The sequence below is a fragment of the Saccopteryx bilineata genome, chromosome 12, assembly GCF_036850765.1.
Source record: "Saccopteryx bilineata isolate mSacBil1 chromosome 12, mSacBil1_pri_phased_curated, whole genome shotgun sequence".
NCBI lineage: Eukaryota > Metazoa > Chordata > Mammalia > Chiroptera > Emballonuridae > Saccopteryx > Saccopteryx bilineata.
Window position 1 is genome coordinate 15,096,685 of NC_089501.1, and position 27,935 is coordinate 15,124,619.

At 36.4% G+C, this 27,935-nt stretch overlaps 1 protein-coding gene across 1 annotated transcript in view; it reads right to left on the reverse strand.

Annotated features, from left to right (window-relative positions):
* The window catches only part of CEP85L (centrosomal protein 85 like), a 154,925-nt gene that overhangs the window by 106,085 nt on the left and 20,905 nt on the right, over positions 1–27,935 (reverse strand). The window contains exon 2 of the mRNA XM_066247926.1: positions 21,551–21,712. Within this exon, the coding sequence (XP_066104023.1) occupies positions 21,551–21,712 (162 nt within the window). The remainder of the gene's footprint in view (positions 1–21,550; positions 21,713–27,935) is intronic.

Below are 27,935 nucleotides of genomic sequence, written 5' to 3' on the forward strand. Positions count from 1 at the left end.
TCTGACTCCATCAGAAAGAATAACATAAGAATAATAGGTATATTAGAGGGAGAAGAGAAAGAAAATGGAATGGAGAATATACTCAAACAAATAATAGACGAGAACTTCCCAAGCCTGTGGAAGGAACTAAAGCCTCAAATTCAAGAAGCAAACAGAACACCAAGTTTTCTTAACCCCAACAAACCCACTCCAAGGCACATAATAATAAAGATGACACAAACCAATGACAAAGAAAAAATTCTCAAGGCAGCCAGGGAAAAGAAGAGTACAACATATAAAGGAAGGCCTATTAGATTATCATCAGATTTCTCAGCAGAAACTCTACAAGCTAGAAGAGAGTGGACCCCAATATTTAAAGCCCTGAAAGAGAGGAACTTTCAGCCAAGAATACTATACCCATCAAAGCTATCCTTCAAGTATGAAGGAGATATAAAAACATTCACAAATACAGAAAAGATGAGAGAATTTATCAACAGAAAGCCCCCACTCCAGGAAATACTAAAGGGGGTTTTCCAACCAGATTCAAAGAACAAAAGAAAACAACACCACAAGTAACAGCTCCACCAAGAACACAATAAAACCAAACTTAAACTGTGACAACAAAGGAAAAAAAGGGGGGAGAGGATGGAGATTAACAGTAGCAAAGGATGATGAAGTGCAGAAATACTTATAAGATAGGGTACTACAATGAATATGGTAGGTACCCTTTTCATTACTTAATGGTAACCACCCTTAAAAAAACCACCACAAAAACACTTGACTTAAAAAAGGTAGCAACAGAGGAAAGAAGTATGGAACACAAACAAACAAAAACAAATGATAGAAAAACAAAAGAGAAGAATCAAACTAGATACAAAACTAACAGAAAGCAATTTACAAAATGGCAGTAGGGAACCCACAAGTGTCAATAATTACACTAAATGTAAATGGATTAAACTTACCAATAAAAAGACACAGAGTAGCAGAATGGATTAAAAAAGAAAATCCAACTATATGCTGCCTACAAGAAACACATCTAAGCAACAAGGATAAAAACAAATTCAAAGTGAAAGGCTGGAAAACAATACTCCAAGCAAACAACACCCAAAAAAAAGCAGGCGTAGCAATACTCATATCTAATAATGCTGACTACAAGACAGAAAAAGTACTCAGAGACAAAAATGGTCATTTCATAATGATTAAGGGGAAGTTGAATCAAGAAGACATAACAATCCTTAATATATATGCACCAAACCAAGGAGCACCAAAATATATAAGACAGCTACTTATTGATCTTAAAACAAAAACTGACAAAAATACAATCATACTTGGAGACCTCAATACACCGCTGACGGCTCTAGATCGGTCATCCAAACAGAGAATCAATAAAGATATAGTGGCCTTAAACGAAATACTAGAACACCTGGATATGATAGACATCTACAGGACACTTCATCCCAAAGCGACAGAGTATACATTTTTCTCTAGTGTACATGGAACATTCTCAAGAATTGACCATATGTTGGGCCACAAAGACAATATCAGCAAATTTAGAAAAATTGAAATTGTACCAAGCATATTTTCTGATCATAAAGCCTTCAAACTAGAATTCAACTGCAAAAAAGAGGGGGAAAAACCCACAAAAATGTGGAAACTAAACAACATACTTCTAAAAAATGAATGGGTCAAAGAAGAAATAAGCGCAGAAATCAAAAGATATATACAGACAAATGAAAATGAAAATACGACATATCAGAATCTATGGGATGCAGCAAAAGCAGTAGTAAGAGGAAAGTTCATATCACTTCAGGCCTATATGAACAAACAAGAGAGAGCCGAAGTAAACCACTTAACTTCCCACCTTAAGGAACTAGAAAAAGAAGAACAAAGACAACCCAAAACCAGCCGAAGAAAGTAGATAATAAAAATCAGAGCAGAAATAAATGAAATAGAGAACAGAAAAACTATAGAAAAAATCAATAAAACAAGGAGCTGGTTCTTTGAAAAGATCAACAAAATTGACAAACCCTTGGCAAGACTCACCAAGGAAAAAAGACACAGGACTCAAATAAATAAAATCCAAAATGAAAGAGGAGAGATCACCACAGACATCATAGATATACAAAGAATTATTGCAGAATACTATGAAAAATTATATGCCACCAAATACAACAATCTAGAAGAAATGGATAAATTCCTAGAACAATACAACCTTCCTAGACTGAGTCATGAAGAAGCAGAAAGCCTAAACAGACCAATCAGCAGGGAGGAAATAGAAAAAACTATTAAAAATCTCCCCAAAAATAAAAGTCCAGGCCCAGACAGTTATACTAGTGAATTCTATCAAACATTCAAAGAAGACTTGGTTCCTATTCTACTCAAAGTCTTCCAAAAAATTGAAGAAGAAGCAATACTTCCAAACACATTTTATGAGGCCAACATAACCCTCATACCAAAACCTGGCAAGGATGGCACAAAGAAAGAAAACTACAGACCAATATCTCTAATGAATACAGATGCTAAAATACTAAACAAAATACTGGCAAACCGAATACAACAACATATTAAAAAAATAATACATCATGATCAAGTGGGATTCATCCGAGAATCTCAAGGATGGTTCAACATACGCAAAACGGTTAACGTAATACACCATATCAACAAAACAAAGAACAAAAACCACATGATCTTATCAATAGATGCAGAAAAGGCTTTTGATAAAATACAACACAATTTTATGTTTAAGACTCTCAACAAAATGGGTATAAAAGGAAAATATCTCAACATGATAAAGGCCATATATGATAAACCATCAGCCAACATCCTATTAAACGGCATAAAACTGAGGACTTTCTACCTTAAATCAGGAACAAGACAGGGTTGTCCACTCTCTCCACTCTTATTCAACGTGGTGCTAGAAGTTCTGGCCAGAGCAATCAGACAAGACAAAGAAATAAAAGGCATCCATATCGGAAAAGAAGAAGTAAAGCTATCACTTTTTGCTGATGATATGATCCTATACATCGAAAACCCGAAGGACTCCACAAAAAGATTATTACAAACAATAAACCAATACAGTAAGGTCGCAGGATACAAAATTAACATACAAAAGTCCATAGCCTTTCTATATGCCAACAATGAAATATTAGAAAACGAACTCAAAAAAATAATCCCCTTCACGATTGCAACAAAAAAAATAAAATACCTAGGAATAAACATAACAAAGAACGTAAAGGACCTATATAATGAAAATTACAAAGCATTGTTAAGGGAAATCGAAAAAGATACAATGAGATGGAAAAATATTCCTTGTTCTTGGATAGGAAGAATAAATATAATCAAAAGGGCCATATTACCCAAAGCAATATACAAATTTAATGCAATTCCCATCAAAATCCCTATGACATTTTTTAAAGAACTGGAACAAAAAATCATCAGATTTATATGGAACTATAAAAAACCCCGAATAGCCAAAACAATCCTAAGGAAAAAGAATGAAGCTGGGGGCATTACAATACCTGACTTTAAACTATATTATAGGGCCACGATAATCAAAACAGCATGGTATTGGCAGAAAAATAGACACTCAGACCAATGGAACAGAATAGAAAGCCCAGAAATAAAACCACATATATATGGTCAAATAATCTTTGATAAAGGGGCCAACAACACACAATGGAGAAAAGAAAGCCTCTTCAACAAATGGTGTTGGGAAAACTGGAAAGCCACATGCAAAAGAATGAAACTCAACTACAGCCTGTCCCCGTGTACTAAAATTAATTCAAAATGGATCAAAGACCTAAATATAAGACCTGAAACAATAAAGTACATAGAAGAAGACATAGGTACTAAAATCATGGACCTGGGTTTTAAAGAACATTTTATGAACTTGACTCCAATGGCAAGAGAAGTGAAGGCAAAGATAAATGAATGGGACTACATCAGAATTAAAAGTTTTTGCTCAGCAAGAGAAACTGATATCAAAATAGACAGCCAACTATATGGGAACTGATATTTTCAAACGACAGCTCAGATAAGGGCCTAATATCCAAAATTTACAAAGAACTCATAAAACTCAACAACAAACAAACAAACAATCCAATAAAAAAATGGGAAGAGGACATGAACAGACACTTCTCCCAGGAAGAGATACAAATGGCCAACAGATATATGAAAAGATGCTCAGCTTCATTAGTTATTAGAGAAATGCAAATCAAAACTACAATGAGATACCACCTCACTCCTGTTAGATTAGCTATTATCAACAAGACGGGTAATAGCAAATGTTGGAGAGGCTGTGGAGAAAAAGGAACCCTCATTCACTGTTGGTGGGACTGTAAAGTAGTACAACCATTATGGAGGAAAGTATGGTGGTTCCTCAAAAAACTGCAAATAGAACTACCTTATGACCCAGCAATCCCTCTACTGGGTATATACCCCAAAACCTCAGAAACATTGATACGTGAAGACACATGTAGCCCCATGTTCATTGCAGCACTGTTCACAGTGGCCAAGACATGGAAACAACCAAAAAGCCCTTCAAAAGAAGACTGGATAAAGAAGATGTGGCACATATACACTATGGAATACTACTCAGCCATAAGAAATGATGACATCAGATCATTTACAGCAAAATGGTGGGATCTTGATAACATTATAAGGAGTGAAATAAGTAAATCAGAAAAAAACAAGAACTACATGATTCCATACATTGGTGGAACATAAAAATGAGACTAAGAGACATGGACAAGAGTGTGGTGGTTACCAAGGGTGGGGGGGGAGGGAGGACATGGGAGGGAGGGAGGGAGAGAGTTAGGGGGAGGGGGAGGGGCACAGAGAACTAGATGGAGGGTGACGGAGGACAATCTGACTTTGGGCGAGGGGTTTGCAACATAATTTGATGACAAAATAACCTAGACATGTTTTCTTTGAATATATGTACCCTGATTTATTAATGTCATCCCATTACCATTAATAAAAATTTATAAAAAAAAAAAAAAAAAAAAATCCCACAATGAAAAACAAAGATGATAAATTATAAGACTCAGAACACTTACTAAAGAAAAGAGAAGGTAAAGAACAATGAAACATCTCCCACAAAGTGGATCTCATGAGAACTTCAGAAAAACATAAATTGAGGAAAAGTATAATACTGATTAGAATCAAGTGTTGCCTGACCAGGCAGTGGCGCAGTGGATAGAGCGTCAGACTGGGATGTGGAAGACCCAGGTTCGAAACCCCAAGGTTGCCAGCTTGAGCGCGGGCTCATCTGGTCTGAGCAAAAGCTCACCAGCTTGAGCCCAAGGTCGCTGGCTCAAGCAAGAGGTTACTCAGTCTGCTGAAGGCCCGCAGTCAAGGCACATATGAGAAAGCAATCAATGAACAACTAAGTTGTTGCAATGCGCAACGAAAAACTAATGATTGATGCTTCTCATCTCTCCGTTCCTATCTGTCTGTCCCTGTCTATCCCTCTCTGTCTCTGTAAAGAAAAAAAAAAGTAAAAAAAAAAAATAATAATAATAGAATCAAGTGTTATGCAACAAACTTTTCTTCGAAATGAATGGTTTTTAATAATCCTGCTATAACTATTTCCTATATTCAAATAACATTTTAAAATAATTTTAACCATACAGTACATGCACATCACTTATCCAAATCAATAAATGTAATCAAAATCATTATTCTGATTCATTTTCCACAGAAGTCCCAAGTTTCTGTTACTGACTGTCAATCTTCCAAAGTCCTATTACTCCATCTCCTTTTCACCCACCCTTTCTTAAAATCCGTATGCTTTCCTAGAACTCTAGCCCTATTTGCCGTCTTCAAACTTTGACACTATATAAAGGATGTTCCAACTGACCAAGCTACCCAGTGAGGGCTTAATTTCTTTTTTATTTTCAGAGAGACATAGAGAGGAAGGGAGAGAAAGAAGAGGGGGAGAGAAGCATTCATTTGTTGTTCCACTCAATCACACACTCATTGGCTGCTTCCTGTGTGTCCCTCACCGGGGATCCAACCAGCAAGCCTGTTGTTTCAGGATGATGCTCTTAACCAACTGAGCTAATCGGCCAGGGCCCAAATAAACTTGTTTTAAATTAATTCAAAGAAATAAGAGAAAAGGCAGTTTTCTAAATAGCAATAGAAAAGATGAGCATTTATATAATTATATACAAGATCAAAGACTTTTAGAGATTATAAAAAAGACACTATTATAGTGATAGTTTCGATGTGGTATTTTCAGTTCTTTAGTCCATCCTATGAAAAAGCAGCATCCCAGCCCAGATATAGTGCATCCTTGTCTGGCTCTCCCTGGCAGAACTGAGGACGGAAAATTCCCAGCTGGACCCAAATTAACAAATAAGTAAATGGATGGTAGATGGTGGGTGGTATCTCATTGTTAGAGAGCGAATTTATAGATAAGCAAGATAAAAAGGCTAAAATGATCTCTGCTATACTGAATTAGAGTCAAAGACATCAGTATGAACTCATGTTTAGCTTAATACAGATACTTATAAATAAACATAGAAATAATTATACATACTTATGAATATACAGTCTAGTACACATACCTACATAACCAAGCTCTGTCTTCTGTGATGGTCTAGAAGCAATGATACTCCAAAAGTAATAAGCATTCCCAGTACCCAGATCTTGGTTTCTAAATACCATTCTCCAATAAAAGGAACCAGGGCTTTTTGGAGAAATGGCTGATTCTAAGGCTAGGACAGGTTAATCTTGAGATAGACATAAACAAGAAGTAGAGAGGAGTGCTCAAAATAAAACAAAAGCATGGGAGTGGGGCAAAAAGTGTCCCAGGAGCCCACCTGAATGAGTCCCCAGTGGCCAAAGCTGGAATAATTTGAGTAACAAAATAAATACCATTGAATCATAATTCAAAAGATAAAAGAAATATACATAGTTCATACTGATATAAGTAATTGAATAAATAAATAAATGCTTAAAAGATAAATAAATGAAAAAGAAGAGATGACACTTTCTTAAAAAAGAATTCCAAATAAAATAGGCAGATTTTTTTCACCCCAGGATACAGAACTCAGTACCCCCACTCCAACTTTGAATTTGGGCTAGACTTAGTGACTTGCTTCCAAAAAACAGAGTATGGAAAGAAAATAATCAGTTTTACAGAGGTGAAACCTAGCAAACACATCTAACCAACATGATCAAGGTTGATGTTACCAGTGATGTCATATGAATACCATGTATCCACTGATATATAGCACTTTCATCTCTTTAGTATTCTTCCCAAAAAGTCTAATTAGATAAAACATCACACAGATGAGGAGGAAAATTCTATAAAATGCCGAAACAGTTCTCCTCAAAACTGTTACAGTTATGGAAAACAAGGAAAAGAGTGAGAAACTGTGTTAGACTAGAGGATATTAATGAGACATTACAACTAAAAGTAATGTAGTATCCTGGGTAGAAACTAGGAAGAGGAGGACTTCAATGAAAAAAATAGGTGAAATTAGAATAAAGTCTAAAGCTTAATTAAAAAATAAACATGTATATACATTAACCCATGTAGATATAAATAACTAAATAAGTAAATTAATGGAATAGGAGGGATAAAAACATCTTAAAGAATAATTCCAAATAAAAAATTCAGATACTTCCCCTTCTAGGAGGTGGAGTTTAATCCTCCTCCTCTGACTTGTATTCAAAGAATAAAATAGGAGGAAAAATACTTACTATACACAGTGGAAAGCCTAAAGGTTACTGAGCCTTTTTGAGAATTATTAACTGCTTGTTCCTGAATTTATCTGTTGCTGATTTAGAATTCAGCTCTTTGGGATCAGCTAAGAAAATTTCTTAATTCTTGTTCTGATTTATAGCTCCCAGAATGTTAGTTGTTTTCTCTTGTTCTCCCTGTCATCATAGGCTGTTTTGTTTTGTTTGTTTTGCTGAGTTTTAGTAGAATTTCAGAAAGAAACAAAATCAGAGGAGTGTATTCACTCAATCTGGTATCTTAAAGTAGAAATTTTCTTGAATTTCTTTCTAGGTCAGTAAGTACATAGCTATTTCATTATTTTAACTAGATACGGGGTAAAATACTATTTAACCATTTCCCTATTGATAGATATTTAAAAGTTCTTTCTTATTTTTCACTAAACAGTGTTGACAGTGAATATTCTTGCAAATAGTATCTCTGTTCACCTGTGTGTATACTGAATGAAGAATATATAGACTTTATATATATCATTTATAGGTAATTAATTTATCTTCTTGGTTTTTCACTTTTTCCATCACAGGGCTATTGTGAGGATTAAATGAGTTAACATGTGTACAGCACCTAGAACATAGTAACAGCTACATAGCTGTTAGTTATCATTGCCAAGTTGCTTTCTATAAAAGCTGAATATATGGACTAGTGATTACAGTAATATACTTTTCCCATCGTTGCTCAGACTCTGAATACTACATTCTATTTTAGGGGGAAATATGGCAATCTCAATGGGGAAAAGCAGCATCTCACTAGATTTTCATTTCACTATGACTGGGTTTGATTATCTTTTCAATGTTTACCAGTCATTTGTATTTTTCCAAGAATTATCTGTAGGTTTTATCTATAAATTATTTTCAATTATAAAACATTTTCAAGTATATAGATGAATACCTATTTTAGGGCATTGTTCTTATTGGTAGGAACTATTTAAATTACATGAATATTACTTCCTTATTAGTTTTATTACAAATTTTTATTCCCAGTATGTCCCTCTTAGTATCTTCCAACAATATTTAAAAATTTTGAATTTTTACTAAGTCAAATCTGTTTCTCCTGACCATATGGTGGTGCAGTGGATAGAGCATCATCCTGGGACGCTGAGGACCTACATTCAAAACCCCAAGGCCACTGGTTTGAGCACAAGCTCATCTAGCTTGAGTGTGGGCTCACCAGCTTGAGCATGGGGTTGCTGGCTTGAACGTGGGATCATAGCCATGACCCCACGGTCACTGGCTTGAGCCCTAAGGTCGCTGACTCGGAGCCCAAGATCACTAAGTCAAATCTGTTTCATAATCTACTTAAGAAGAATATTTTAAACCTAAGAATATAAAATTAATTCAATAAATCTTAATACTTCTATGATTTTTAAAATAAATCATTAGCTCTTTACTCCATTTCAAATTTACTTTTCTTATAGCTTAAGGTTGAGATCAAATACCATTTTTTTCAGGCTTAATCTTTCCCTACTGTTTTGAAATGCTGTCTTTATATCATAGATTAAATTTCCAAATAGGATGTGTTTTTAAAAGTACTTAGGATGATATGTTTGCAAGAGAAATGCTATATATAGAATAAAAATTCTAGGCTTTTGTTTTATTCTAATTTGTTTAGTTCGTCTGTTGTAAACTGGCATAAGGGCTTTTTACTCACTCTGTGTGCTCCTTCCAATACACCAAAACATCGGCACCTGTGACAAGCTACTTGACTCTTAAATGCCCATGAGGTTAAACTCAGTTCTAGGCTTACTTCAATGGCTGGATCTCCTTGGAGAACAGACCAATTCTAGGAGTCTCGGGTGATATGAATTAGGTCATATGTGACATTTCCAATTGAAAATCATTTTTTAAAGAAATCCTATATAGAAAAGTTTCTAAAAAGAGGACAGTCAGTCCCAAAACATGCATGGGATAACCCAGTTTTATTTTAAAGTCCATGCATATGCAAATAAATGCACAGCAAAGATTTGGAAGATGTACAGCACACTAGTAACATCTGTATGCTCTGACTGCAACAAAAGAAATCATTTTACTTTCTTCTCTATTTAATTCTAAAAGGTTGAAAATTTTCAAAGACCATATATTTAATATTTGAAATATAAATTTAAAATTATGTTTATCTTTATGCTTTTCTAAATGTGCATTTATCTTTTTACAGAGGAAATGGTAGAAGAAATACATACAGCAGTTGACATTAAAGAAATGTTTTATAATATTTTTTAGTTTCTTTTTATTTTCATTTTTTATTTATGACAGAATTTCTGGTTAAAGATCATTGCCTGAGTTCATAAAGTTATAATCTCTCCCTCCCAGGGCCCAATGAACTGACAGGAAAGTAATATGGTAGAAATTCATGACAATGAACTACATAGGATCATCAGTAAAAGAAATTAATACAAAATACTAGAAGCTAGAAAATGAAGAAGTAGGACAGAAGAATACACAACATATAACACAGTACTGGGAATGGAGCACAGGGAGTTCATCTGTTTGGGGGAGAATCAAAGAGGCTGTAACCTCAGAAATACCAGGTACAGATGCAAGCTACAAACAAGAACCTAACTGAAAATCTGTACTTATTGTGTCACTGAACAAAACTAAACACATACCAGTACCTACCAGTCCTTATTCCATGATACAAACAATAAACCAGAAATAAAGCTGAATATAGACATAAAACTGTGAGGGTGGCAGTAGCAGTATCACTGTTTCAGCAAGTTATCTGGGGAAACTTCCTAGGAAGGAGAACTTTGAAGAAAGAGACATCAAAAAAGTAAGAGATCATTGAAAGACCAGAATCATTGTTAAAGCAATGATAATGCAAAGAAATGCACTAAGCAAATTAAACATCATGTTATTAAATCTTCATAATACATAAAAAAGAATTATCTCCAATACAGAGATTAAAAAAACCGAGGCTCAAAGAAATGAAAAGTTATTCAAGGTTGCACCGATATTTAAGTGATAAAAGGTTTAAACAAAGCTTAAGCTCTTATTATGCATAGTCATTTCACCTTCTGGGAAATAGTTTACTCACTTATATAATGGTCTCATTAGTTATATTATCTGTAAAGATCCATATACTGCTAACACTATGACTATTACCAAAAACTATAAAAGTTATAGTTCTACTTATCATTAAAAAAAATTCCATCAGTGTGCCTGAAAGCTTGAAAAAGAACATCCATTCTTTAATTTTTTTTAATACTTTAAAAATATCACTAGCTTCTAACTGAAAGCAATGCCCTTAAAATAAATTTTTTTAGAGATGACAAATTTTTACATTTAGGGAAAATTAAAATTTTTTGGTTTAGTTTTTACTTCTTTTCTGAAATTAACTTCTTTCTTTAGTATATCAGCTTTCTCTTAAGGGACTTTGAAACCAACTTTAATAGTAATACACATAGAATACAATACTAAAATGATATTTCAGATCAATCAAGTAAAGAACTCCACTACACGGCTGTCAATACACCAACTTTATTCCAATGGCCCAATATAAATGATAATACTTAAACAGATTTACAATAAAAGCAATAATTTTAAGAGTGTCCATTCAAAAACTTAAGAGTGTGAAAATAAGATTTAAAATTTTAAATTTAGAAAAGGTAAAGACAAGAGTTAAAGAAATACAAGTAATACAAAGAAATACGACACTCACTGGTAGAGTGTCGGCCTAGCGTACAGGAGTCCCAGGTTTGATTCCCGGCCAGGGCACACAGGAGAAGCACCCATCTGCTTCTCTACCCCTCCCCCTCTCCTTCCTCTCTGCCTCTCTCTTCCCCTCTCGCAGCCAAGGTTCCATTGGAGTAAAGTTGGCCTGGGCGCTGAGGATGGCTCTGTGGCCTCTGCCTCAGGCGCTAGAACGGCTCTGGTTGCAACAGAGCAACGGCCCAGATGGGCAGAGCATCGCCCCCTGGTGGGCATGCCGGGTAGATCCCGGTAAGGTGCATGCAGGAGTCTGTCTGACTGCCTCCCCATTATCAACTTCAGAAAAATACAAAAAAAAAAAAAAAAAAAAAAAAAAGAATGGGAAAAAAATACAAGTATTTCATGTTTAAATTCTTTTCATCTTTCAATTTAACAAAAGAACACTTGCCTTAGATTATTTTTTGCAATTCACATACCTATTTATTTGCTCCTTTATCACCTTGTCTATATTTCCTCCTTTTCCTTGAGTTGAATGTTTTAATTATGCATAGTCATTTCACCTTTTTTTTTTTTTTTTTTCATTTTTTTTTTTTTTTTCATTTTTCTGAAGCTGGAAACAGGGAGAGACAGTCAGACAGACTCCCGCATGCGCCCGACCGGGATCCACCCGGCACGCCCACCAGGGGCGACGCTCTGCCCACCAGGGGGCGATGCTCTGCCCATCCTGGGCGTCGCCATGTTGCGACCAGAGCCACTCTAGCGCCTGGGGCAGAGGCCACAGAGCCATCCCCAGCGCCCGGGCCATCTTTGCTCCAATGGAGCCTTGGCTGCAGGAGGGGACGAGAGAGACAGAGAGGAAAGCGCGGCGGAGGGGTGGAGAAGCAAATGGGTGCTTCTCCTGTGTGCCCTGGCCGGGAATCGAACCCGGGTCCTCCACACGCTAGGCCGACGCTCTACCGCTGAGCCAACCGGCCAGGGCCATTTCACCTTCTTAATTTCACCTTAGTGAAATTAGTATTTCACGTAGTTGCTAGCAAAGTTATGACAGATACTAGTAAATAAGATTTTGTTAATAGTCATAAAAAAATGTTATACTGAGATGTTAAAAACAACTTCCCTACCCATACCACCAAGAGCAACTAAAAGCCCTGGACAGTATAATATAAAACAAACATAAGACATTGAAAGTTGGGAAGAAGGCAACAAATTGGCTAGAAACCTCAGGACCCAAGGAATAAGACAGTGGTAAACTCCTTGGGTTGTCTTTTTGCATTATATCTCCTAGAAATGAAGCTAAAAAAATCAGCAACACAAATGAAACAAAAGGCACAGCCCAAAAAAGTCCCAAACAAAGCCTGTTCTCCCTAAACAATGGACCAGGAAAGAGGAAGCCAAACACCACAGAAAATTTTCAGATAGCAACCGCTCTTCTCCAGCCAACCATTAAAGAAAAAACTGCAGCCCTATCTCCACCCATGCCAACAAAAGCCAAGAGAAGAGCCGAGACTTCCAACTTTACCAATCTGTAACAAAATATCCTAATAGCCCCCCTAGGCTAGTATCAAAGAAGGACAAATAGGGAAATAGGACTTTCATTTCTGTTTGGCACTGTGAAGTCAACCATGTACACACACTCAGGTTGTATCAGTGGTGATCACAGGAAAAACCTAAACTTCCACCCACAACCAGCAGTAACAAGGTACTTGCCTCCTAACTTCCAGGTACCAACCAAGGCCAAGTGAAGAATCTGAACTTCTAGTCCACCTAGCAGTAAGGAAACAGTGTCTCTGCCCCTTTCATTTGCTAACAAAACACTAGCTAAGTATACCAGCTAACAGAAAAGGTTAAAATATATAAACAAACATGTATAATAATTTTGTGTTTACTTATATGTTGGGGACCGAATAAATAAACAGGGTATTTTTGCACACTGGATAGATGTGCTGGGCCCAACCCCCACCTCACTGCCTACTTAACAAAGAGCTACACCTGATTCTCATTTGTCTCACCCATGTTCTCCAGAAGAGGCTGGAAGCTCATTTCTTATTAGTGTAAAGTTGGATTTGAATGGTATGGTGTGGGTTGTCTTTGAGTTGCCTTGGAAACTTAATTGAACTGCTAATGGACTATGTTTTTCCATGAATAAGGGCGGATGTGCTCTTGGGAGCAGTTACCTTACAGCTGAGGAACAGTAGAGACTGTTCACGGTGGTGTCCTCCCGAACCCATCTATATATATATATCTTAAAGTCTCTGTCTATCATTTATTTCAATTCCATACCTTTTCCCGTTCGGGACTCCGGTATATACTTGTAGTGGCTGGACCGCAACACGTATATTAAATAAACTTGTCTTTATAAGACATGTAAAAATGTAAATAAATAATATTTATTATTCAGTAAACAAAATAAATCCAGAATTTTGTAACATTACAAAATTCCACAAATATCAACTAAAAAATCATTTGTCATTCAAAGAACCATTAAGTTCTCAAACTTAATTAAAAAACAAAAACTCAATAGATGCCAATACCAATGTAAGAGAACTGTTAGAATTCTCTGACAAATATTTTTAAGGATTCTTCAAAAAACTGATATAATAATAACCATTACAAACATGCCTAAAACAAATGACAAAAGAGTAAGCATTGGCAAAAAATCAGAAGATATAAAGAACCAAAATTAAAATATTAGAACTGAAAAATACAATATTAGAAATAAAAAGCTCATGGGATCACAGAAGGTAAAGGGCTTAGCCAGATTATACATACATAACATATATACAGACACTAGGGTAGCAATAGCCAGAGGGAAGAGGGGATAGTGGGGATGAAATGGGGGTGGAAAGAGACTTTGCATGGGGCATTGGGGGGCACAATGTGGTGTATGTGCAGAGGGTGTTATCAATATATTAAGTGGGACACTTGGAACCAAGTCAACAAAATAAATTAAAAATAAAAAATTTTAATTAAATAAAAAGAAATAAAAAGCTCAGTGGATGGGCTCAACAATAGAAGGGAGTGAACCAAAGAAAAATATCAGTGAATTGGAGCAATCCAAGTTACCCAATATGAACAATAAACAAAAAATAGAAGGAAAAAAAAAAAAGAAACACAGTATCAGAGACCTGTAGTACAAAAAGAAAAGAATTACAAATTTGTGCCATCAGAGTCCTAGAACGAAAGGAGAGACTGAGAAAGTACTCAAAGAAAATAATGGCTAAAAACTTCCCAAATTTGTAAAGGCAAAAGACTGTATGAATCCCAAACAGGATTAATCTAAAGAAATCTACCTGGTGAGCTGATATATAATTTCTGAAAACTGAAAACAAATTACATGTCTTTAAAGTAGCTAGAAGAAAAAAAAAAAAGGACTGCAGATCTGTCATCAGAAACCATGGAAGCCTCTGACCTGTGGTGGCGCAGTGGATAAAGCGTCGACCTGGAAATGCTGAGGTTGCCGGTTCAAAACCCTGGGCTTGCCTGGTCAAGGCACATATGGGAGTTGATGCTTCCAGCTCCTCCCCCCTGTCTCTCTCTCCTCTCTCTCTGTCTCTCTCTTTCCCTCTCTCTCTCCTCTCTAAAATGAATAAATAAAATAAAAATAAAAGAGTATAAGAAACCATGGAAGCCTAAAAGAAGTGGCATAATACTTTTCAAGTCCTGAAAGAAAAAAAAAAAATGTCAAACTAAAATTATATATCCAATGATTCAGGAATGAAGGAGAATCAAGATGTTCTCATTAAAAAAAAAACTAAGATAATTTGTCACCAGCAAGTGTATCCTGAAAACAATGGCTAAGGAAGTTCTCTAAAAGAATAAGTAAACTTGAAATATCACAAGGAAAAAAAGAAGACAGTATGTAAAAATATCAATAAATCCAATATGCTGTCTCCTCTTGAGTTTCTTTAATTGTTGGACAGTTGAAATAAAAATTGTAACACTGTGTGACATCGGTATAAATATATTTATAAAAATATTTGAAACAATTTTGCTATAAATGGAGGAGGGTACAATGGTATAAAAGAAGGTAAGGTTCTTATACTCCAAACTATTAAAATAAGTTATATTCATATAAATTATGTATATTACATATATACTATATATAATATAAAGTAATTTATAATGTCATACTTAGAACAACCAATAGAAACATTATACAGAGGTACACTTTAAAAACTACAGATAAATCCAAGTAGACTTACAAAAATGTCCAAGTAACCTACAGAAAAACAGGAAAATAAAAACAGAAATAAAGCAAGCAAACAGAATACTTAAACATGAATACATTAATAATTACATTAAATATAAATGGTCTAAATATACCAATTAAAAAATAGACTGGCAGAGTTGATTTAAAAACCATGGTCCAAGTGTATCTGTTAAAAGTAATTTACTTCAAGCATAATGATACAAACAAGTGGAAAGTAAAAGAATAGAAAACATATACCATTTAAACATTAATCAAAAAAAGCACATATGACTATAAAAATAGACTTCAGTACAAAGAAAATTAACAGAGACAGGAGACATTATATAATAAAATAAAAGCTAATCCACCACATAGCAATCCTAAATGTGTATGTACCAAGCAACAGATCTACATAATTTATGAATCAAAACTATATAATAGAACTAAAAAGAAAAAAAAATGTACAAATCCCAATTATAGTTGGAACTTTTATAAACTCCTCTCTCAACAGCTGATTGGAAAAATAGTCAAAAGTTATCAAAAATATAGAAAAACTAAACACCACCATCAACAAATGGGATCTAATTGACATTTATAGAACAAAAGATCTGACAAAATACAAATTCTTTTCAAGTGTCCACAAAACATATAGCAAATAGACCACATGCTGAGACCAAAATCAAACCTCAACAAATGTAAAAGAATTGAAATCACAGACTGTGTTTCTAATCACAATGAACTCAAACTTGAAGTAACAGACAACAGGAAAATCTCCAAACACTTCAAAACTAAACAAAGCATTACTTAATAACTTTGGGATCAAAGAAGAAGTCTCAAGGTAAATTAAGAAAATACAATGACTCAGTCTAGGAAGGTTGTATTGTTCTAGGAATTTATCCATTTCTTCTAGGTTGTTGAATTTAGTGGCATAAAGTTTTTCATAGTATTCTACAATAATTCTTTGTATATCTACAGTGTCCGTGGTGATTTCTCCTCTTTCATTTTGGATTTTGTTTATATGAGTTCTTTCTCTTTTTTCCTTGGTAAGTCTTGCCAAGGGTTTGTCAATTTTATTGATCTTTTCAAAGAACCAGCTCCTTGTTCTATTAATTTTACAACCATTATGGAAGAAAGTATGGTGGTTCCTCAAAAAACTGAAAATAGAACTACCTTATGACCCAGCAATCCCTCTACTGGGTATATACCCCAAAAACTCAGAAACATTGATACGTAAAGACACATGCAGCCCCATGTTTATTGCAGCATTGTTCACAGTGGCCAGGACATGGAAACAACCAAAAAGCCCGTCAATAGATGACTGGATAAAGAAGATGTGGCACATATACACTATGGAATACTACTCAGCCATAAGAAATGATGACATCGGAACGTTTACAGCAAAATGGTGGGATCTAGATAACATGATACGAAGCGAAATAAGTAAATCAGAAAAAAACAGGAACTGCATTATTCCATACGTAGGTGGGACATAAAAGTGAAACTAAGAGACATTGATAAGAGTGTGGTGGTTACGGGGGGGAGGGGGGAATGGGAGAGGGAAAGGGGGAGGGGGAGGGGCACAAAGAAAACAAGATAGAAGGTGACAGAGGACAATCTGACTTTGGGTGACGGGTATGCATCATAATTGAACGACAAGATACCCTGGTCTTGTTACCTTTGAATATATGTATCCTGATTTATTGATGTCACCCCATTAAAAAAATAAAATTATTTATAAAAAAAAAAAAAGAAAATACAATGAATTGAATGAAAATGAAAATACAAAATATTAAAAGTTGTGGAACAGAGCTATAGCAGTGCTGAGAAATTTAATCTCAAAAGAAAAAGAGTTCATATCAAATCAATAATCTCCTATGTTACAAATTTAGAAAAAGAGCAAAATAAATCAAAAGTAGAAAGGATATAATAAAGAGCAGAAATTATTGAAATCAAAATCAGAAAAAAAGAAGCCCTGGCCGGTTGGCTCAATGGTAGAGCGTCGGCCTGGCATACAGGAATCCCCGGTTCAGGGCATACAGGAAAAGCGCCCATCCCCTCCTTCTCCACCCCTCCCACTCTTCTTCCTCTCTGTCTCTCTCTTCCCCTCCGGCAGCCAAGGCTCCATTGGAGCAAAGTTGGCCCGGGCGCTGGGGGATGGTTCCATGGCCTCTGCCTCAGGTGCTAGAATGGCTCTGGTTGCAACAGAGCAACGCCCCAGATGGGCAGAGCATCGCCCCCTGGTGGGCATGCCTCCCCATTTCCAACTTCAGAAAAATAAAAATAAATTAAAAAATAAAAAAAATCAGAAAGAGAAAATGAATAAAACAAAGATCTGATTCTCTGCAAAGATCAATAAAACTGACAAACTGCTACCAAGACAAGAAAAACAAAAAATGAAAGATGATATAAATGACCAATATCAGATATGAAACAGGATTTCACTTCAGAGGCTGCAGACATGAAAGGATTAAGGCAGCGGTTCTCAACCTCTGGGTCGCGAACCCCGGCGGGGGTTGAACGACCAAAACACAGGGGTTGCCTAAAGCCATCGGAAAATACATACTTATTATACAATACATTTTTTAAATAAAATATGAATTTCCGATGGCTTTAGGCAACCCCTGTGTTTTGGTCATTGGAACCCCGCCAGGGTTGTGACCCACAGGTTGAGAACCGCTGGATTAAGATAATGCTAAAAACAACCCTACACACACAAAGTTGACAACCTAGACAAAGTAGACTACTTCCCTTATTACCCCCCAAAAACTACCACTTGTCCAACTTCAAAGAGATTGTTTGAATACCCCTAATAACTATTAAGGATATTGAATTATTTTTAAAACTATGAAAGAAGAAATCTCTAGGCCCAGATGATTTCACTAAAGAATTCTACCAAACACTGGGGAAGAATTAACACTATTCTACACAATCTCTTCCCAATGCATTTATAAGGCTAATATTATCCTGATATCAAAATAAGACAAGACACTAACCCCTTCCAAAAAAAAGTACAAACCAATATCCCTATGGATACACACACACACACATACACACACACACAAATCCCTAAATAAAATATTAACACGCATATTCTGCTGAATATTAAGTATTCAGCAATTTGTAAAAAGAATTATACATTTTCACTACTTGACCAAGCAGTGGCGCAGTGGATAGAGCATCAGACTGAGATGCAGAGGACCCAGGTTTGAAACCCCGAAGTCACCGGCTTGAGCACAGGCTCACCAGCTTCAGCGCAGGGTCACTGGCTTGAGAATGGGATCATAGACATGACCCCATCGTTGTTGGCTTGAGCCCAAAGATCACTGGCTTTAGCAAGGGGCCACTCACTCTGCTGTAGCCTCCCAGTTAAGGCACATAGAAGAAAGCAATCAATGAACAAATAAGGAGCCACAATGAAGAACTGATGCTTCTCATCTCTCTCTCTTCCTGTCTGTCTGTCCCTCTCTCTGTTTCTCTGTCTCTGAATGAATTATACATTATGACCAAATAGAGCTGAATGCTGGCTCAATATCTGAAAAGTCAAGCAATGAAATTTACTACCATGTGAACAAGCTAAAGAAGAATATCATATATCACCTGACCAGGTGGTGGCACAGTGGATAGAGCATCAGACTGGGATGCCGAGGACCCAGGTTCGAGACTCCAAGGTCGCCAGCTTGAGCATGGGCTCATCTGGTTTGAGCAAGGCTCACCAGCTTGGACCCAAGGTCGCTGGCTCGAGCAAGGGGTCACTCGGTCTGCTGTAGCCCTACGATCAAGGCACATATGAGAAAGCAATCAATGAACAACTAAAGTGCCACAACAAGAAACTGATGATTGATGCTTCTCATCTCTCTCCATTCCTGTCTGTCTGTCCCTATCTATCCCTCTCTCTGACTCTCTCTCTGTAAAAAAAAAAAAAAAAAAAAAAAAAAAGAATATCATATATCAATTGATACAGAACAAGTATTTGCAAAATCCAATAAACATTCATTATTTTAAATTCTCTCAGCAAAGTAAGAGTAGAGAGGAACTTCCTCCCTCCAACTGATAAATGGCATCTATAAAATACAGCTAAGAGCTATTATACAACTACTTAACAGTAGAATGAATAAATGTTTTATCTGTAAAACCAGGAAAAAGGCAAGAAGATTCCTTCTAAGAAATCACTGAACCTAAAAGTAGTCTTAGGGATATCGAAACACACACGCCATAAAAAATTAACTCAAAATGAATCATGGACTTAAATGGAAAACATAAAGTGATAAAACTTCTAGGAAAAATAAAAGTAACTTCAAAATCTGGGTCTAGGCAATGATTTCTTAGACTTGACCCCAATGCACAATCCATATAGGAAAAATTTCAAACACTTGACTTCATCAAATTTAAAACTTTTGCTCTGCAAAAGACACTGTGAGAGGATGAAAAGACAAGCTACCGAGTGGAAGAAAATATTTGCAAGCCACAGAGGCAACAAAGGATCAATATCTAAAATACATAAACTTTCAAACAGCAAAAAAAAAGAATCCAATTAGAACATGAGTAAGACATGAAGAGACACTTCACCAAAGAAAATACACAGATGGCAAATAAGTATGTGAAAAAATGTTCAACATTATTAATCTTCAAAGAATTGAAATTAAAACCACAGTAAGAGATTGCTTCATTCCTATGAGCCTAAAATTTGAAAACCACAAAATGCTAGCATGGATAAAGAGAAAATTGGATTACTCATACTAATCCATTTCTTTCCATTACTAATATAAAAAGAAATGTCGCTCTGAAAAATTGTGTGACAGTTTCTTTAAAAACTAAGCATGTAATTACCATATGACCAGTAATTGCATAGATATTTACCACAGAGAAATAAAGATATAAGTACACACAAAAACCTGTATATGACTGCTTGTAGCAGCTTTATCCCTAATAGAAAAAAACTAGAAACAATCCAATGTCATTCAATGGGTATATGGTTAAGCAAAAGATGGTCTATATAATACCACCATTGCTGTATACATACTACTCAGCAATAAAAGGAATAAATTGTTGATAGGCACAGCAACCTGGATGAAACTCCAGTGAAAAAACCTAATTCCAAAGGGCTATGCACTGTATAATTGCACTTATCCAGTACTCTTAAAATGACAAAATTATAGAAATGGAGGTTGGTTCACCCTGGTCAGCTGGTTCAGCAGCAGAACATCGGCCCAGCATGTGGAAGTCGCGAGTTCAATCCCTAGTCAGGGCACACAGGAGAAGTGACCAATTGCTTCTCCACCGCTCACCTTCCACTTTTCCCTCTCTCTCTTCCCCTTCCACAGCAATGCCTCAGTTGGAGCAAGTTGGCCCAGGATGCTGAGATGGCTCCATTGCCTCACCTCAGACACTAAAATAGCTCAGTTGCGGAGCAACAGAGCAAAGGCCCCAGATGGGCAGAGCATCACCCCATAGGAGGCTTGCTGGGTGGATCTTGGTTGGGGCACATGCAGGAGTCTGTCTCTCTGTCTCCCCACTTATTACTTAAGAAAAATTTAAAACAAAATTTAAAAAAATTATAGATTGGGATATATGGTTTCCAGAAGTTAAGGAGGAAGGGAAAGTGGGTACAAGCAACATGAGCTATTCTCTGGTGAAAGAAATGTTTTTTATTTTGACTATATCAATGTTAATATCCTGGTTGTGACACTGTACCGTAGGTTTGTAAGATATAACCGTAAGGGGTGTGCACAGAATCTCTATTATTTTTTAAAATTACATTTGAACCTATAATTTATTCAAAATTTAAAATTGAGTTGAAAAAGTGAATGAAAGTAAAACTAATATGATCAGAGGGACAGTTTCACTTGATATATAACAACACTGAGCATCATTAAATAATCAAACACTACTTTTAAATTTCTTAGTTTGAAAAAATAAAACATATCCCTTGAATATTCTCAATTCAATCATTCTCCGAATAGTCATGTCCGAAAACGAAGAATTTTAGCTCACCTTCCACGCTGTCAGAACAGGAGGTTCCAATGCCAGTGTCACCACTGTCAGAAGCTATACTGTGTCTCCTGATGTGGTTACTCCGATGGCTGGATGGAACTGCTGTGGCCTGCCACAATGACTCACTACCAGGTAACCATACTGACGAGGAATAATCGGGGCCTACAAAGAAAAATGTGCAGATATTAACACATTTATAATTTCTATGAGTAGATAGAAGATGGCTTTTTTTGACCTGGTAAGAAAATGTACATGAGGTTATATTCTGCCCAAAATAATTAAAATAGATCAGTGATAGCCAAGATTCAACAAATAAACTTACATACCACATGCATGTAAATTCAGTGCTGATTCAGCAGCACCTTCTGGCTGTAGGGCTCTGGTATGTGTATATAGATACATAGTGCTCTCTTATTTAAAATGCCAAGTTTATCGTCTACCTGGAAATGTCAACACTCTTCTCTGGAATTCCCCGCACAGTCATTAGGTGAGCACTGGGATTCAGATAAAGTCTAACTGAATCATACTGCAGGGCAAAGTAAGTAGAATTGCTCGTGGAAAATCTAAAAAAATCTATTTTTTCTACAATATCCTAACCACTTAATATTTAAAATTATTTTGTATTATAGTTAATTGCTTTTATTTCTTTAGTTATCTCTTGATAAATGTTTAACACCACAGCATCTTACCGGCTCTTTGCTCAAATTTCCCTTTTGAGTTAGATTAAATAATTATTTTTTAGCTAATTTTCACTCTTGAATATTCTATTTGAACTTTATTTTCACTATGGTGTCCATTTTACTTAATTTTTATTTGCCTTCCCCTAATTTGTTTATCAGTTTACTTTTTGCTCACATCATTCTTCTGTTGTCTTTTGCAATGCCAATCAAAGTTTACCCACGGGCCAGTGCCCGCTGTCAACTATTCATTACTAGGTCATGAAAGTTAGGTGCAGGGATGAAGAATAAGAATTTAGAACTTTTTATAGCGATTTAAGAGAACAATTTTAAATCTGTTGAGTTTAATATAAAAACTACACAAGCATGTATGTTTATTAAGGGCTAAAAAAGTGCTTTGCCAATTGGAGCCTATAGACTTACCTGTCAGAATTTAAAAGTTATGTATAAAAATTTTGGACTTTCATTTTAATGACACTCTTTAAAAAATTAATAAGTACATTACAGATGATGAGCTACTTAAAGCAGATTATTTTCACCTAATTTCAATGTCACTGTATCTGTCTGGCTACCTTAAAACAGATTTATTTCGACATAATTTCAATGTCCCATTGCGTTTTATGTTTGCAACCGCAGTTACCTGTAAGTAAAGAGCAAATAAGATACTGGGCACCTATCATCATGATGTGAAATAGGCTATCTTTACAGAATTACCATGTCACACACAAAATGGGCATACAAGGAGCCGCTTTCAGCAGTTTAAACTTAAGTGTCACAAATGACAAATGTCCATAAAATTATTTACATTTTTTACCATACTTTTAGTATCAATATTAAAATAAAAAACACATTAATAATAAACCAGAACTAAAACTATTTTCTACCAATATTAATCCCAATATGAAAGATTTAATTTAAATAAAAAAGGCTACATTAATATGACTGAGTTTTTATTTATATTCATTTACAAATTAAATTAATTTGGGTTTTATAGATGTATAAAGTATGTAAGTAGTCTTAAAAGTTATATACACTTAAATTAACTCAAATTTTAAAATACTGACTTTAGAGACATTTTTACTAGCATTGATGTCTAGACTAACCACTTAAAGCTGCTAATCCTCCCTCATACTGGAACTGACCTTAATTCATCTGAGTAAGCACCCACACATTAAAACACCAGGTGAAAGTATTCTGACTATAATTTATACCAGGGATTTTCAACTTTTTCAACTCATGGCACATACAAACTTATTACTAAAATTCTGTGTCACACCAAAAAATGTAAATGTATGAGGTGATGAATAGGTTACCTCTGGTGAAAATCCTTTCACTTATATCAAATCCACATTCACACTATAATATAATTTTGTCAATTATATCTCAAAAAAGTTATGGAAAGAAATGATCCATTGTTTGAAGGAGTGAAGTTATAGACAAAAGAATGTACCTAAAGCAGTATTTCTAATAAGAAAAATTACAAATAAATTCAAAAGGGACAAGGCAACAGAACTTTGGCTATTAAAATAATGAAGAAAATTATGTTGCCAATCTAAATAACAAAATAAAAAATTTAATGGGAAATCTTTATTATATACGGCTTAAGTGTCTGTTTGTCGCCGATAGCTTATTGGTTGCTTGCGTAACTGTACTAGCCAATGGGGTGAAGTTGCCATGACATTCAAATAGTCCCGCCTTCTGGCATGCCACCTCACAAATTGAGGTTAAAGATTGGAGCAATTAGAGAGTAATGGCGGGGTAGGAAGCGATACCGATAAATCTCCCCCAAAACTCAACAAGATCTTCAACCAGAAACAGAAAAACCTATACTTGGAGCTTCCAGATGCTTCGCAATACACCCAAAGGTATGATTGAGTGAAAAATTGGCTAAATATATAACCAAACCCCGAAGGAAATAGGGAGTAAGAAATGCTCCTCCTTCCTCACTAACCTAAACAGGGCGGCTTTCTCTGGTAACTGTGAATATAGAAACTGAGGCGGGCAAAGGGGGTGAATAGATCCAGGCCGCCACGGCACAAACGGCCGAACCAGGCTGTGGCACGGAGATCCAAGCCAAGGAAAATCTGATCCTGTGGCAACCCGGGCAATACAAGCTAACACTCGCGCCAAACCCAAACAAAGAAAGAGAAGCGGAGCGGCCATTTTACCCGGTCTCCTGGTCGGTGAGCAGTTAGTGGGCGAGAATTTCTTCCTGGGAAAGCCACGAACGGGAGGAAGTGAGAACTAATTCCAACGGTGGAGATTTTCCGTGCTGGAGGGTGTTTCACTCAGAGGGAACCGCGGCCGGCCTCATATCCTGGTTTGCGCACGCTGATAAGGAGTGAGCAATTCCTCCGAGTGCCTTGGCAGTGCGCGCCCGTGTTATCACACAGAGGGGCAGAGTCAGGGGCCTTTGTGTGGGCCAAAGCGGAATCTCGAGCCGCCCCAGCGCCTTGCAAAAGCCACGCACGGGGACGGAGCGAGACTCAATTCCAACGGTGGAGATTTTCCGTGCTGGAGGGTGTTTCACTCAGAGGGAACCGCGGCCGGCCTCATATCCTGGTTTGCGCGCGCAGATAAGGAGTGAGCAATTCCTCCGAGTGCCTCGGCAGTGCGCGCCCGTGTTATCGCACAGAGGGGCAGAGTCCGGGGCCTTTGTGTGGGCCAAAGCGGAATCTCAAGCCGCCCCAGCGCCTTGCAAAAGCCGCGCACGGGGACGGAGCGAGACTCAATTCCAACGCTGCAACTTTTCCCTGTGGTTGGGGGTTTCACTCAGAGCGTGAGACTGCTGGCCGGATATCCTGGTTGCAGACAGTGAGTGAGAGTTTCCTCCAAGCGCCCCGGAAGTGGGCGCCCGCTTGTGTTACCGGACAGAGTGGCAGAGCCAGAGGTCTTTGAGTGGGCAGAAAGCCCACCTGATTATGCTAGCAGCTCTGACTGACTGAGCCTTGCCCAGAGCCCTGTGCTGAGTGGAAATAGAGTGGGGAGTTGCCAGCTCTTTGAGCCTCTTACTATCCAGGCAGAGGCAGCAGCAACCCCATAGCTGGATTATCAGGCTACTAATTGAGGAAGGAAAGACTAGGAGAAAGGCTCCAGGAACATGGACTCTCTCACTGTCGGAGCCTATAAATGCTATTGAGCTTCGACTGCCAACGAGACTAAAGCACAATACATGACATTGCCATAGAGACTTATCAACTGCAAACCTCTACCTGAGCGTGCCAAAGGGGCAGAACCCGGGGTACAGAGTCACCGACCAGGAAGAGGGAGAGAAAAGAAAAAGCAAGAAGATAACCTCTCAAAATCAAGAAAAATCTGCAGACTTTATAACCTATCCCATTTTATTATATTTGTTCGTTTGTTTCTCTTATCTTCATTCTTGATACTTTTTTTTCCTCCTCCAATTTGGCCGATTAACTCTCTACCGGTCTTACTCTCTCCTCTCCTTGAACTACACTACCCATAAGTGTTACATCTCCCATTATCTTTTCTCTTCTCTTCCTTTCTCTCTATGAGGGTTGCACTCCAAAACCCTTAACTCTCTCTCTCTCTCTCCTCTTTTTTCTTCTTTTAGTGGTTACCTCTTTTTTTCTCTCTCTCTCTTTCTTTTCTCCCTCTATATTAGTTTCTTCCTTTCTCCTTTACATCTCCTCTCATTCAAACCTCAATAACAAACAAATTATCTTATCTGGGACTCAAACCTATGTTTGTGGCATTTTGGGGGGTTTTTACTTCACCTTTTTAACTCACTAGCAGTGCTCTCATCCCTGGCTCTCCATATTATCTAGTTCTTGTTCCACTAAATACAATAGTAATTTTTTAATTGGTCCCCCCATTTTTCCGTTTTCCTCTTATTCCTCTCATCATAACTCTTAGACAACCAGCACCTAAAAGCAAATCATTTCATTCTTGACCCAAATTTTTTCCTTATTTGCTTTTTGTGGGTCCATACGCTTTTTTTTTTCTTTTTTTCTTTTTTTTTTTCTTTTTGCCCCTTTATTACTTTTCCCCAATTCAGGCCCTCCATCACAGGCATTGTTTGTTATAATTCACAGTCCACCACAAGATTTTCTCAAAAAAGAGGGGAGAGGAGAGGAGAGGAGAGGAAAAAAGGAGGGGGGGAATAATTTCCTTTTTTTTAATTTTTATTTTATTTTATTTTTCTTTATTTCATTATTAATTTTTTTTTTAAAAAAAACAACTCTTTTCGATTTTTTATTTTTTTTATTTTTATTTTTTTTAACTTTTTATTCTTTATTAAATCTCATTAATACTATCAACAAAACCACCCTCAGATGCCATTAAGGAAGAGAAAATCGAATATCATGGATACAAAAGAAAGAGAGGTAACACAGCTAGATGAGGAAAAATCTATGGAGAAAAAATTTAATATATTGGAAAACTTGGAGCTAAATGACAGAGAATTCAAGATAGAAATACTAAAAATCCTCTGAGATATACAAGAAAACACAGAAACGCAATTTAGGGAGCTCAGAAAACAACTCAATGAACACAAAGAATATATGTCCAAGGAAATTGAAACTATAAAAACAAATCAAACAGAGATGAAAAACTCAATTCACGAGCTGAAAAACGAAATAACAAGCTTAGCTAATAGAACAGGTCAGATAGAAGAGAGGATTAGTGAAATAGAAGACAAGCAACTTGAGGCACAACAGAGAGAAGAAGAAAGAGACTCAAAAATTTAAAAAAATGAGATAGCCCTACAAGAATTATCTGACTCCATCAAAAAGAATAACATAAGAATAATAGGTATATCAGAGGGAGAAGAGAGAGAAAACGGAATGGAGAACATACTCAAACAAATAATAGATGAGAACTTCCCAAGCCTTTGGAAAGAACTAAAGCCCCAAGTTCAAGAAGCAAACAGAACTCCGAGTTTTCTTAACCCCAACAAACCTACTCCAAGGCATATCATAATGAAATTGACACAAACCAACAGCAAAGAAAAAATTCTCAAGGCAGCCAGGGAAAAGAAGAATACAACATATAAAGGAAGGCCCATTAGATTATCATCAGATTTCTCAGCAGAAACTCTACAAGCTAGAAGAGAGTGGACCCCAATATTTAAAGTCCTGAAAGAGAGGAAATTTCAGCCACGAATACTATACCCATCAAAGCTATCCTTCAAATACGAAGGAGAAATAAAAACATTCACAGATACAGAAAAGATGAGGGAATTTATCATCAGAAAACCCCCACTCCAGGAATTACTAAAGGGGGTTCTCCAATCAGATACAAAGAACAAAAAAAAAACAGAGCCACAAGTAAAAGCTCCAAGAAGAACACAATAAAACCAAATTTAAACTGTGACAACAACAAAAAGAAACAGGGGGAGAAGATGGAGATTAACAGTAGCAAAGGACGATGGAGTGCAAAAGTACTCACAAAATAGTTCACTACAATGAACAGGGTAGGGACCCTTTTCATTACTCAAAGGTAACCACCATTGAAAAAACCACCACAGAAGCACATGAGATAAAAAAGATAGCAACAGAGGAAAGTTGTATGGAATACAACCAAATAAAAACAAAAGATAGAAAAACGAAAGAGAAGGATCAAACAAGACACAAAACTAACAGAAAGCAAGATATAAAATGGCAATAGGGAACTCACAAGTATCAATAATTACACTAAATGTAAACGGATTAAACTCACCAATAAAAAGGCACAGAGTAGCAGAATGG